General features: G+C 35.3%; 1 protein-coding gene across 6 annotated transcripts in view; it reads right to left on the minus strand.

Annotated features, from left to right (window-relative positions):
• Positions 1-14,673, minus strand: part of SLCO6A1 (solute carrier organic anion transporter family member 6A1) — a 114,829-nt gene that overhangs the window by 43,806 nt on the left and 56,350 nt on the right. For 5 of the 6 annotated variants that reach the window (XM_070794072.1, XM_070794070.1, XM_070794069.1 and 2 more), the window contains one exon: positions 7,133-7,328. In XM_070794072.1, coding sequence (XP_070650173.1) covers positions 7,133-7,328 — 196 coding nt within the window. The remainder of the gene's footprint in view (positions 1-7,132; positions 7,329-14,673) is intronic. The other variant, XM_070794071.1, reaches the window with a different exon arrangement.

Raw genomic sequence — 14,673 nt, forward strand, 5'->3', positions numbered from 1 at the left:
GGTTAAGTGATAAGGCTATTTAGTCAGTATAATTATAGATAAGGTTACTGTTATAGATATAGAGCTATGGGCTTCCCTCATATCTCAGTCGGTAAAGAATCTGCCTGCAGTGCAGGAGACCCAGGTTCGGTTCCTGGGTCGGGAAGATCCCCTGGAAAAGGAAATGGCAATCCACTCCAGTATTCCTGCCTGGAAAATCCCATGGACAGAGGAGCCTGGCGGGCTACAGTCCATGAGGTATCACAAGAGTCAGACACTACTTAGCGACTAAACCACCACTGTTATAGATAAGGTTCATCTAGTTATTATAGTCATTAAAATATAACTACAATAATTTGTTTATAGATATACAAGGTAAAAGGTACAAATTTTGACATCAAAAACATACATAAAATGCAGGGGGAAAGTGAAAGTGTAGAGCTTTATTATGCATTCAAGGTTAAGTTGTTATCAGCTTAAAAAGACTGTTATAAATATGCTTTCTATAAGCCTCATGGTAACCACAAAACAAAAACCTATAGAAAATGCACAAAAGAAAGAGGGAAAAGAGTCTAAGCACTAAATAAAATCACCAAATTACAAGGGAAGAGTAAGAACCAAGAAGAAACACAGGAACTACAAGACAGCCAGGAAACAGTTAACAAAATTGCAGTAAGTACATACCTATCAACAAACACTTTAAATGTAAATAGACTAATTCCCCAATTAAAAGACATGGAGTATCTGAATGGATTGAAAAAACAAGCCCCATATTTATGCTGCATACAAGAGACTCACTTCAGACATAAGGACACATACAGACTGAAGTGATGGAAAATTATATTACATACAAATGGAAACCAGAATAAAACTGGGATAGCTATACTCATATCAGACAAAAAAGACTTTAAGACAAAGACTGCACGAAGAGACAAAAAGGTCATTTTACAATAAAAAGGGATCAATCCAACAAGGATATAACACATGTAAATATTTATGCACCCAACACAGGAACATCTAAACACATAAAGCAAATATTAATAGACCTAAAGGGAGAAATAGATGGCAATACAATAATACTAGAGGACTTTGACGTTCCACTTTCAGCAATGGATAAAACATTCAGACAGAAAATCAATAAGGAAACACTGAAATTAAGCCACAGGTTTGAAATACAAGACTCACCAGACATTTACAGGACATTCCATGCGATAATAACAGAATACATATATTTCTCAAGTGCACATAAAAATTCTCCATATGTTATGTCACAAGTCTTCATGAATTTAAGAAGACTGGGATTATATCAAGCATCTTTTCCAACCACAACAGTATGAAACTAGAAATCATTTACACGAAGAGGACTGGAAAGTTCACAAATATGTAAAGATTAAACAACATGCCACTAAACAGCCAATTGGTCATAGAATAAATCTAAAGAGAAATTTTTAAATACCCTGAAATAAAATTGAAAGCATACCAAAGCCAATGGGACACAGCAAAAGTATGAAGGTTCTTTAAAAACGAAAAGCAGAACTACCACAAGATACAGAAATTACCCTCCTGGGTATACATCCAAAGAAAATGAAAACACTAATTTGAAAAGATAGGAATACATACACCCCAGTAAATGTTGATAGCATTATTTACAGTTGCCAAGATATGGAAGCAACCTAAGTGTCCATCAACAGATGAATGGATAAAGAAGATGTGGTATTTATATACAATGAAATATTACTACTCAGTTATAAAAAAGAATGAAATTCTGCCATTTGCAACAACATGGATGGACCTAGAGGGTATTATGCTTTGTGAAATAAGTCAAACAGAAAACAAGTAACTCTATGTTACCACTTATACGTGAACTCTAAAAAAATAAAGAAAGCTGAGCGCTGAAGAATTGATGCTTTTGAACTGTGGTGTTGGAGAAGACTCTTGAGAGTCCCTTGGAATGCAAGGAGATCCAACCAGTCCATTCTGAGGGAGATCAGTCCTGGGTGTTCATTGGAAGGACTGATGTTGAAGCTGAAACTCCAATGTTTTGGCCACCTGATGCAAAGAGCTGATTCATTGGAAAAGACCCTGATGCTGGGAAAGATTGAAGGCAGGAGGAGAAGGGGACGACAGAGGATGAGATGGTTGGATGGCATCACCGACTCAATGGACATGAGTTTGGGTAAACTGTGGGAGTTGGTGATGGACAGGGAGCCTGGCGTGCTGCGGTTCATGGGGTCGCAAAGAGTCAGACACAACTGAGAGACTGAACTGAACTGAACTGAAAAAATAAAATGAATAAATGTATGTAACAAAACAGAGAGACTCAAAGATACAGAGAACAAACTACTGGTTACCAGCAAGGATAAGGAAGGAGGGAGGGGCCAGATAGGGTATAAGACTGAGAGATACAAACTACCATGCATAAGAAAGCAATAAGGATATATTATACAGCACAGGGAAATAAGCTGTTATTTTATAATAACCTTAAAAGGATTATAATCTATAAAAATACTGAATCACTATTTTGTACACCTGAAACTAATATAATATTGCATATCAACTAGTTTTCAGTGAAAAAAAAAAGCAATTCTAAGAAATTCATATCAATTAAACCTTAGACGAAGAAAAAAGAATGATCTCAAATAAACAATCTAACTTTATACTTCAAGAAACTAGAAAAAGAATAAACTAATAAGTCCAAAACTAGTACAATAAAGAAAATAAATATCAGAACAGAAATAAATGAAAAAGAGCAAAAGAAACGATTAATAAAACTGAGTTTTAAAAATAAAAGATAAATAGAATAACATAGCTAGACTTGCAAGAGAAAAAAGGAATTAAATAGATCTAATTATAAATGAAAGTAGAGACATTACAGCTGATGAATTACAAATATAAAGGTCATAAGAGACTATTGTGAAGAATTATACAACAAAAATTTGTTCTTTCTGGTTTTCATCTTTCCTGTTTTTTTGCTTTCTCTGGTTTTCGGTATGAGATTTCATCTTCTCTCACCTGTTAGCATAGCATTTATATTGCTTTTTAAAAATGTTTTAATGGTTTTTCGTAGAATTCCCAATATAAATTTACAAGTTATTTAAGTTTACTTTCAAATAACATTATAACACTTCATTGATATTACAAGTACTTTATAAAAATATATTCCCAATTCCTCCCTCCCCTTTTATAAGACTGCTGTCATTTATTTCACTACCCATAAATTATAACCACTGAATACCTTAATGCCATGATTATTTTGAAGAATTAACCTATCATAACAATTAAAATAATAAAAATAAAAGAACATAGTCTACCGACATTTATATTCACCTCTAGTGTTCTTTGTTTTATATGGATCTATTAATGCATCTAATAAATCATATCATTTTTTCTGAAGAAATTCTTCACACATTTCTTACAAAGCAGGTTTACTGGTGACAATTCCCTTATATTTTGTTTAAGAATATTTCTCCTTCACTTTTGAAAGATACTTTCATTGTTTATACCATTCAAGGTTCACTTTTTTCCAATCCTTTACATATTTCACTCCATTCTTTTCTTGCTTGCACGGTTATAAGTAAAGTTTTATTTCCTCTGGCTTTTATTCAAGATTGTTTTTGATTCTGCAGGTTGAATGTGATATGCCTACATGTAGATTTTTTTGTAATATTAATCAATTTTGGTATTCCTGAGCTTCCCAAATATATGGTTGGTGTCTGTCATTAACTATGGAAAATTCTCAGCCATTATTACTTCACCTATTTCTTCAGTTCTTTTGTCTCCTTCTTCTCTTTCTGGCATTTCCGTTATAATTGTGTTACATCTTTGTAATTGCTTCATTGTTCTTGGATATTCCGTTTCTGTTTTTTTCATTCTTTTTTCTCTTTGCTTTTCAGTTTGAGAGTTTCCGCTGATGTGTTTTCAAGGTCGTTAATACTTTCTTCAGTTCAGTCCAGTTTACTGATGAATCAATGAAAGGAACTCTTCATGTTATTATACAGCCGTTTTGCCTTTCTAGAATTTACTTTTGATATTCTTCTTAGAGTTTCCATTTCTCTGCTTGCATTATCTAGATTTTCTTTCATGTCCACTTTTTCCATTAGAACCCATAGAATATTAATCATAGTTACTTTATGTTCCCAGTCTGATAATTCCAAAACCTCATTTCTTTTAGAGCCAACAACAAATGTTATTAATTATCCTTAACCTGAGACTGTCTTTCATCTTCTTTCTTGAAGAATATTTCCACTGGATAATAAATTATGTGTTGAAAGTTCTTTTCTGTCAGGACTCTTAAGACATTGTTCTACTATCTTTTGAACCTGTGGCTTCTGATGAGAAATTCACAGTCATTGTCTCACTGCACCTATATTTATTATTTTAACATTCTCACTTGATAATGTCAATATCTGGATCCCCTGTGGGTCTGTCCTATAATCTGTTTTGTCTCATGATTTTGTGGCTGTCTGGTTTTTTGTTTTTTTTTTTTACTATGAGACCATTGTCTACAACACTTTACAGCTTTGTATGATATTATCTTTCTTTCAGAGTGTCAAGTCTTTCTGCTGCTACAGTGCTGGCTGACCAAATTAATCCAATTAGAGAAAAATTAACTCCTGGCTGGTTACAGTACTAAAGGGAGCCCCTCACTCCTAGATCTTAACCTTACAAGAGGTATCAGTTAAGAACATGGTGGTTACCATGGTTCCTTCCCAACAGCACATTCTAAAATTGAACTCTTATCTATAGGGCATCACAAGACCAGTGAAAATTTTCTTTGCTTTTTATATTATTTTTACTTTATCTTAGCCTCGTAGCTTCACTGTTATGTAAATGTGCTGAGTGAAACCCTAAAGAGTGTTATCTTATTTGTTTCCATTTCTTCTTACTGATGTCGTGTCCCATTCCATGGCCTAATTTTTGTCTCTTTAGGCTCAAAGTTCTGTCAAAAAACTGTGCCAGATTTTGGCCATCTTACTATTAGGTTGGTGCAAAAGTAATTGTGGTTTAGCATTGTTGAACTTCGCCCTTTGATACTGGAATACATTCTTAACTAAATGTGGTTAAACATTATACATCATTCTAATGTGCATCTCTCATTTTACATCTTTTGCTAATGAATTACTACTTGCTATTTATTTTGGAAATGATGTTAGACAAAAAACAAATTCGAGAAATTTTCTTATTTGAGTTCGAATAAACTTGGGTCATAAAGCAGCAGAGACAACTCACAACATCAACAATGCATGTGACCGAGGAGCTGCTAGTGAACGTACAGTACAGTGGTGGTAAAGGAAGTTTTGCAAACAAGGCAAGAGCCTTGAAGGTGAGGAGTGCAGTGGCCGGCCATCGGAAGTTAACAATGACCAACTGAGGGATCATTGAAGCTGATCCTCTTACAACTACATAAGAAGTTGCCTAAGAACTCAACGTCGACCAGTCTATGGTTGTTTGGCATTTGAAGCAAACTGGAAAGGTAGAAAAGCTCAATAAATGGGTGCTCACGAGCTGACAGCAAATCAAAAATATTGTCATTCTGAAGTGTCATCTTCTCTTATTTTATGCAACAACAAACCATTTCTCAATTGGATTTGATGTGTGATGAAAAGTGCATTTTATATGACAACCAGTGATGATCAGCTCAGTGGCTAGACCAAGATAAAGCTCCAAAACACTTCCCAAAGCCAAACTTGCACCAAAAAAAAGATCATGGTCACTGTCTGGTAGTCTGCTGCTGGTCTGATCTCCTACAGCTTTCTGAATCCCAGTGAAACCATTATACTTGAGAAGTATGTTCAGCAAATCGATGAGATGCCCTGAAAACCGCAACACCTGCAGATGGCAGTGGTCAGCAGAAAGGACCCAATTCTTCTCCATGACAATGCCTGACAGTACTTTGAACCAATGCTTCAAACTTGAATGAATTGGGCTATGAAGTTTTGCCTCATCTGCCATATTCACCTGTCCTCTTGCCAACTGACTACCATTTCTTTAAGCATCTCAACAACTTTTTGCAGGGAAAATGCTTCCACAACTAGCAGAACTCAGAAAATGCTTTCCAAGAGTTTATCAAGTCCCAGAGCATGGACTTTTATGTTACAGGGATAAACAGACTTATTCCTTGTTGGAAAAAATGTGTTGGCTAATGGTTCCTATTTTGATTAATAAAAACATACTTGAGTCTAGTTATAATGATTTTAAATTTAGGGTCCAAACCGCAATTACTGTTGCACCAACCTAATAGATGCTTTTCACCCAGACCCTTTGCCAGAATTCCCCAGTTTCTTGCCACTGTCCAGAAATACTAAATGTACTCAGGAAAAACAGTAATTGCAGAAGGTTGCTTCTCCTTACAAGGTTTGCCTTTCCCCAGGATTTTGGTGCTTTAGCAGCTACTTGCCTAAGCAACTGTCTGATATCTTTAAACAAATCTTTTAAAACATTGATTCAGCTTTTCCAGGTGTACTCAGTGGAAGCACTGGCCTGCCGTGTAGTTGAAGTAGAAGTCTAATTTTCTATACTTATTTTATCTGCTTAGTTTTTCAGTTTCTAATTCCAGCTCTGTTTCTCTTCCTTAACATTGCTGCTGCTAAGTCACGTCAGTCGTGTCCAACTCTGTGCAACCCCATAGACGGCAGCCCACCAGGCCCCTCTGTCCCTGGGATTCTCCAGGCAAGAACACCGGAGTGGGTTGCCATTTCCTTAACATTAGATAACATTAAAGTAATCTGTGCCCAGTTCTTTGAATTTTTTCAGGTTTAACTAAAAGGAGACCTTACTCATGCATACTTTCAGATGCCTTCGGTTCCATTCTTTGACAAGAAGGCTGACATACCAATTCAGACAAAGGTAAGCCTGGCTTCATACAGTTAGTATGGTCTCTTATATGCTACTCACTTTAATACAGATTTCTACTTCTAGGTTCTGATTCATTTCAATATCTTCTTTCTTTATATGAATGCACAAGCTGTTACACCACAAGCTATCCTTATGATATTTCTGCCCTAACAGTTAAAGGTGAAACTATGCTTTATGTTTCTTTTACATGTTCAGTAATGCCAAGAATGTTATGAACCTATTAGGGTTACTGGGTAAATAATTATTGACTAATAAATATGTGATTGGTTTGGATATGAAAGTACAAAATTATACTTACCCACCATAATCTTCAGTGATCCCAGCAAACGGTATTGGATCACAGTGTACAAAAACTACAAATGCAAGCAGTACAAGGGATACAGCAGATGTAACTATTACAAATCTCATAAGGCCTTTAGAAGATATGTGTAACTTGGAAATAATGATACCTCCCAGAATCTGGCCAAGTGCACCTCCTGGAAGTAAAACAAGTCCTAAAAGAAAGGAGGAAGAGAAAACACAGTTAAAAATAGTAGATGTATGGCAGACACCAACACAATATTGTAAAGCAATTATCCTCCAACAACAAAAAATAGTCAGCTAAAGACAGGACAGAAAATTCACACATTGATGCAATCTCCTCTGCTCTAAACATGCAGCAAACATAAGTTTAACTAAGAAGCCAAGAGAAAATTTAAAGACACAATAAACAACAAACCTCAACCTTAAGAGAAATACAAATTTGTGCATGGGACTGATACTACAGGCCTAAAGGACCTAGAATAAGAGGTTCCACAAAGTGTTTTACAGCAGTTATGAGCAATACAATAAAATCAATGCCAGAGAAACAATATTTGAAAGTCTGCAGCCAACTATGATAAATTTAAATAATTAAAGCGATATTAGTCCTGGGCATAAACATGTACTATAATTATGGAAAATGTAAAAATAAAAAATATTAAATCATATAAAGTAATAAGGTAAGAAAACTTTGTAACATCAAGACTAAAATGAAAACTGTAAAAGCTGCCAGAGAGTCTGTTACTTGCCAAAGAATTATAATTATAGTTTATTTTTAAGAAAGATAAAATTAATAACCTAGACATACATACACACATGCATACATACACACAATCCTGAGCAGTGGAGTTAGTGAACTGCAAGTGAGCAGCTAAAATTTCCTAAACCAACTGATGGGGATAAAATGAATAAAACATGAATCCACTGAGAGAAGACAGAATAATGGGGGAAGAGGTAGGAAGCAAAAGAGAAGTGCAAAAAAACAAAATATACAATTAAAAAATGAAAAATTAAATGTCAGAATTCACAATAATGATGTATGAATAAAACAACTATTAAAAAGACAGATGATGAAATTTGATATTTTTTAGAATGGAAAATTTGAAAATAAATAGTAAAAAAAAATGTACCATGAAATGTAGATCATGAACATGTTTATAACTAATGACATCACATTAAATAAATTATATAAACACTGCCTAGATTTCAAGGAAATTAAAAATCTATAAACAAAGTGTTTTAAATCAGCTGTCTCAGAGATGAAAATTTACTTTACAACACTGTTAAAGACATGTAAAATATTAATTGATTTGAACAGGAGTTATTAAAAAGAGAAATAAAAGCCTATGTCTACAAACAAAAAATCTCTGTTTTCAACAAAGCATGGCTTAAGTAAAAATATGCTGATGAGAATTTAAAATGCTTAGAACCAAACAATAATACAAATTACATCTAAATGTATGAGGTGCTATCAAATAAAATCTATAAGTAATGACATCTCCATCATAATTTGTTAGGAGAACTAAATGAGTTAATACTTAAGTGCTCAGGACAGAGTACAGTCATGCAGCAAACATTATATGAGTGTTTGTTTAAAGGTAGAATTTACAGACAAATTCATTTATTAGAAAAGCAAAAAGTACAAATAGTGTAGAGGCAATATTTATTAAGAAATTTGTGGGAACTTGAAGTGAATCAGAGAGTAAGCAATAAGGCTATAGGTAAAGAAGTCAAGAAGAAGTAAACCACATTGCAACTCATAATCTCAGAAATTAAGGGTAGGTATTAATATGACTGAAAGCAAGAGTGAGGTAGACTTAAAAAAACAAGAGGTTTGGATGGCAGTCTACATAAAATGCTTGATCCCCAATTCCTATCCCTAACCACAATGCCAGAGGACCCTAGGTTTCTTCATTTTGAACCCAACAACCATAGAGTTGAGAAAGCCAAGTAAATCTGTGAGCATAAAACTGAAAACACAATTTAACTGAAAAAGTATTGGCTGCCAGGCTCATTGCCCTAGGCAATAAGAAAATACTGAACACTGGAAGTTCAACAGTTAAAAACTGGGTCCTTGAGGACTGCCCTAAAAAGAAACAAAATGGTTGAAAATTGAATTGCAAAGCACAGAACTTCCAAGCAACTTTTTATGCAAATATTATATTGAGGTACAGAAAAACACACAAATTGAAATTGTACATTTGATGAATTTCCAAAGTGGACTTAATTCTGTAACCACACCCAGGTAAAAAAAAATTAATCAAACATTTACTAGAAGGCCAGAGGCTTTTTTGTGCACTTACAAGATTTTATAAAATATGAATTATAAAGTATGCATACATTATAGCTTCTTTTATTGGACATGATATTTGAAAAATCCACCCATGTTTTTGTATATAATAATAATAGTTCATGCCGTATCACTGCTGAATAGTATTCTAGTATGTGCATACAACACAACTTATTTACTCGCTGTGATGTTAACAAATTGTGCTGCTACTTTAAAAATTCATGTATATGTTCTTTTTGTAAACATTTGCATTTTTGTTGAATATATTCTTTTTTTATATATATGATATTATACATGTTTCAATGCCATTCTCCCAAATCATCCCACCCTCTCCCTCTCCCACAGAGTCCAAAAGACTGTTCTATACATCAATGTCTCTTTTGTTGTCTCGTATACAGGGTTATTGTTACCATCTTTCTAAATTCCATATATATGTGTTAGTATACTGTAATGGCAGCCCACTCCAGTACTCTTGCCTGGAAAATCCCATGGATGGAGGAGCCTGACAGGCTGCAGTCCATGGGGTCGCTAAGAGTCGAACACGACTGAGTGACTTCACTTTCACTTTTCACTTTCATGCACTGGAGAAGGAAATGGCAACCCACTCCAGTATTCTTGCCTGGAGAATCCCAGGGACAGGGGAGCCTGGTGGGCTACCGTCTACAGGGTCGCACAGAGTCGGACACGACTGAAGTGACTTAGTAGTAGTAGTATACTGTATTTTTTATGTAGTATGTTTTTTATGTAGCAGTATGTGGTGTTTTTCTTTCTGGCTTACTTCACTCTGTATAATAGGCTCCAGTTCCATTCACCTCATTAGAACTGATTCAAATGTATTCTTTTTAATGGCTGAGTAATATTCCATTGTGTATATGTACCACAGCTTTCTTATCCATTCATCTGCTGATGGACATCTAGGTTGCTTCCATGTCCTGGCTATTATAAACAGTGCTGCAATGAACAATGGGGTACACATGTCTCTTTAAATTCTGGTTTCCTCAGTGTGTATGCCCAGCAGTGGGATTGCTGGATCATAAGGCAGTTCTATTTCCAGTTTTTAAGGAATCTCCACACTGTTCTCCATAGTGGCTATACTAGTTTGCATTCCCACCAACAGTGTAAGAGGGTTTCCCCCTTTCTCCACACCCTCTCCAGCATTTATTGCTTGTAGACTTTTGGATCGCAGCCATTCTGACTGGTGTGAAATGGTACCTCATAGTGGTTTTGATTTGCATTTCTCTGATAATGAGTGATGTTGAGCATCTTTTCATGTGTTTGTTAGCCATCTGTATGTCTTCTTTGGAGAAATGTCTGTTTAGTTCTTTGGCCCATTTTTTGATTGGGTCATTTATTTTTCTGGAATTGAGCTGTAGGAGTTGCTTGTATATTTTTGAGATTAGTTGTTTGTCAGTTGCTTCATTTGCTATTATTTTCTCCCATTCTGAAGGCTGTCTTTTCACCTTGCTTAGTTTCCTTTGATGTGCAGAAGCTTTTAAGTTTAATTAGGTCCCATTTGTTTATTTTTGCTTTTATTTCCAATATTCTGGGAGGTGGGTCATAGAGGATCCTGCTGTGATGTATGTCGAAGAGTGTTTTGCCTATGTTCTCCTCTAGGAGTTTTATAGTTTCTGGTCTTACATTTAGATCTTTAATCCATTTTGAGTTTATTTTTGTGTACGGTGTTAGAAAGTGTTCTAGTTTCATTCTTTTACAAGTGGTTGACCAGTTTTCCCAGCACCACTTGTTAAAGATATTGTTTTTAATCCATTCTATATTCTTGCCTCCTTTGTCAAAGATAAGATGTCCATAGGTGCGTGGATTTATCTCTGGGCTTTCTATTTGTTCCATTGATCTATATTTCTGTCTTTGTGCCAATATCATACTGTCTTGATGACTGTGGCTTTGTAGTAGAGCCTGAAGTCAGGCAGGTTAATTCCTCCAGTTCCATTCTTCTTTCTCAAGATTGCTTTGACTATTTGAGGTTTTTTTGTATTTCCATACAAATTGTGAAATTATTTGTTCTAGCTCTGTGAAGAATACCATTGGTAGCTTGATAGGGATTGCATTGAATCTATAAATTGCTTTACTCATTTTCACTATATTGATTCTTCCAATCCATGAACATGGTATATTTCTCCATCTATTAGTGCCCTCTTTGATTTCTTTCTGGCACCCCACTCCAGTACTCTTGCCTGGAAAATCCCATGGATGGAGGAGCCTGGAAGGCTGCAGTCCATGGGGTTGCTGAGGGTCGGACATGACTGAGCGACTTCACTTTCACTTTTCACTTTCATGCATTGGAGAAGGAAATGGCAACCCACTCCAATGTTCTTGCCTGGAGAATCCCAGGGATGGGGAAGCCTGGTGGGCTGCCGTCTACGGGGTCACACAGAGTCGGACACGACTGAAGTGACTTAGCAATAGCAATTGATTTCTTTCACCAGTGTTTTATAGTTTTCTATATATAGGTCTTTAGTTTCTTTAGGTAGATATATTCCTAAGTATTTGATTCTTTTTGTTGCAATGGTGAATGGAATTGTTTCCTTAATTTCTCTTTCTATTGTCTCATTATTAGTGTATAGGAATGCAAGGGATTTGTGTGTTGATTTTATATCCTGCAACTTTACTATATTCCTTGATTAGTTCTAGTAATTTTCTGGTGGAGTCTTTAGGGTTTTCTATGTAGAGGATCATGTCATCTGCAAACAGTGAGAGTTTTACTTCTTCTTTTCCAATTTGGATTCCTTTTATTTCCTTTTCTGCTCTGATTGCTATGGACAAAACTTCCAAAACTATGTTGAATAATAATGGTGAAAGTGGGCACCCTTGTCTTGTTCCTGACTTTAGGGGAAATGCTTTCAATTTTTCACCATTGAGGATAATATTTGCTGTGGGTTTGTCATATACAGCTTTTATTATGTTGAGGTATGTTCCCTCTATTCCTGCTTTCTGGAGAGTTTTTATCATAAATGGATGTTGAATTTTGTCAAAGGCTTTCTCTGCATCTATTGAGATAATCATATGGCTTTTATTTTTCAATTTGTTAATGTGGTGTATTACATTGATTGATTTGCAGATATTGAAGAATCCTTGCACCTGTGGGATAAAGCCCACTTGGTCATGGTGTATGATCTTTTTAATGTGTTGTTGGATTCTGATTTTAGAATTTTGTTAAGGATTTTTGCATCTATGTTCATCAGTGATATTGGCCTGTAGTTTTCTTTTTTCGTGGCATCTTTGTCAGGTTTTGCTATTAGGGTGATGGTGGCCTCATGGAAGTTTACCTGCCTCTGCAATTTTCTGGAAGACTTGGAGTAGGATAGGTGTTAGCTCTTCTCTAAATTTTTGGTAGAATTCAGCTGTGAAGCCATCTGGACCTGGGCTTTTGTTTGCTGGACGATTTCTGATAACAGTTTCAATTTCCATGTTTGTGATGGGTCTGTTAAGATTTTCTATTTCTTCCTGGTCCAGTTTTGGAAAGTTGTACTTTTCTAAGAATTTGTCCATTTCTTCCACGTTGTCCATTTTATTGGCATATAATTGCTGATAGTAGTCTCTTATGATCCTTTGTATTTCTGTGCTGTCTGTTGTGATCTCTCCATTTTCATTTCTAATTTTACTGATTTGATTTTTCTCCCTTTGTTTCTTGATGAGTCTGGCTAATGGTTTGCCAATTTTATTTATCCTTTCAAAGAACAAGCTTTTGCCTTGTTGATTTTTGCTATGGTCTCTTTTGTTTCTTTTGCATTTATTTCTGCCCTAATTTTTAAGATTTCCTTCCTTCTACTAACCCTGGGGTTCTTCATTTCTTCCTTTTCTAGTTGCTTTAGGTGTAGAGTTAGGTTATTTATTTGACTTTTTTCTTGTTTCTTGAGGTATGCCTGTATTGCTATGAACTTTCGCCTTAGGACTGTTTTTACAGTGTCCCCCAGGTTTTGGGTTGTTGTGTTTTCATTTTCATTTGTTTCTATGCAAATTTTGATTTCTTTTTTTATTTCTTCTGTGATTTGTTGATTATTCAGCAGCATGTTGTTCAGCCTCCATATGTTGGAATTTTTAATAGTTTTTCTCCTGTAATTGATATCTAATCTTACTGCATTGTGGTCAGAAAAGATGCTTGGGATGATTTTAATTTTTTTGAATTTACCAAGGCTAGATTTATGGCCCAGGATGTGATCTACCCTGTAGAAGGTTCCGTGTGTTCTTGAGAAAAAAGTGAAATTCATTGTTTTGGGATGAAATGTCCTATAGATATCAATTAGGTCTAACTGGTCTATTGTATCATTTAAAGTTTGTGTTTCCTTGTTAATTTTCTGTTTAGTTGATCTATCCATAGGTGTGAGTGGGGTTTTAAGTCTCCCACTATTATTGTGTTATTGTTAATTTCCCCTTTTATACTTGTTAGCATTTGTCTTACATATTGCCGTGCTCCTATGTTGGGTGCATATGTATTTATAATTGTTATATCTTCTTCTTGGATTGATCCTTTGATCATTATGTAGTGACCTTCTTTGTCTCTCTTCACAGCCTTTGTTTTAAAGTCTATTTTATCTGATATGAGTATTGCTACTCCTGCTTTCTTTTGGTCTCTATTTGCATGGAAAATCTTTTTCCAGCCCTTCACTTTCAGTCTGTATGTGTCCCCTCTTTTGAGGTGGGTCTTTTGCAGACAACATATATAGGGGTCTTATTTTTGTATCCATTCAGCCAGTCTTTGTCTTTTGGTTGGGGCAGTCAACCCATTTACATTTAAGGTAATTATTGATAAGTATGATCCCGTTGCCATTTACTTTATTGTTTTGGGTTCGAGTTTATACACTGTTTTTGTGTCTCCTGTCTAGAGAAGATCCTTTAGCATTTGTTGGAGAGCTGGTTTGGTGGTGCTGAATTCTCTCAGCTTTTGCTTGTCTGTAAAGCTTTTGATTTCTCCTTCATATTGAATGAGATCCTTGCTGGGTACAGTAATCTAGGCTGTAGGTTATTTTCCTTTATCACTTTAAGTATGTCTTGCCATTCCCTCTTGGCTTGAAGAGTTTCTATTGAAAGATCAGCTGTTATCCTCATGGGAATTCCCTTGTGTGATATTTGTTGTTTTTCCCTTGCTGCTTTTAATATTTGTTCTTTGTGTTTGATCTTTGTTAATTTGAATATATTCTTAAGAAAGGAATTTGTGTATATAACTAGGAGTTGAATTCTTGGGTCAGAGGATATGTATCAGTTCAGTTCAGTCTCTCAGTCATGTCCCACTC

The sequence above is a fragment of the Bos indicus genome, chromosome 7 (assembly GCF_029378745.1).
Source record: "Bos indicus isolate NIAB-ARS_2022 breed Sahiwal x Tharparkar chromosome 7, NIAB-ARS_B.indTharparkar_mat_pri_1.0, whole genome shotgun sequence".
NCBI lineage: Eukaryota > Metazoa > Chordata > Mammalia > Artiodactyla > Bovidae > Bos > Bos indicus.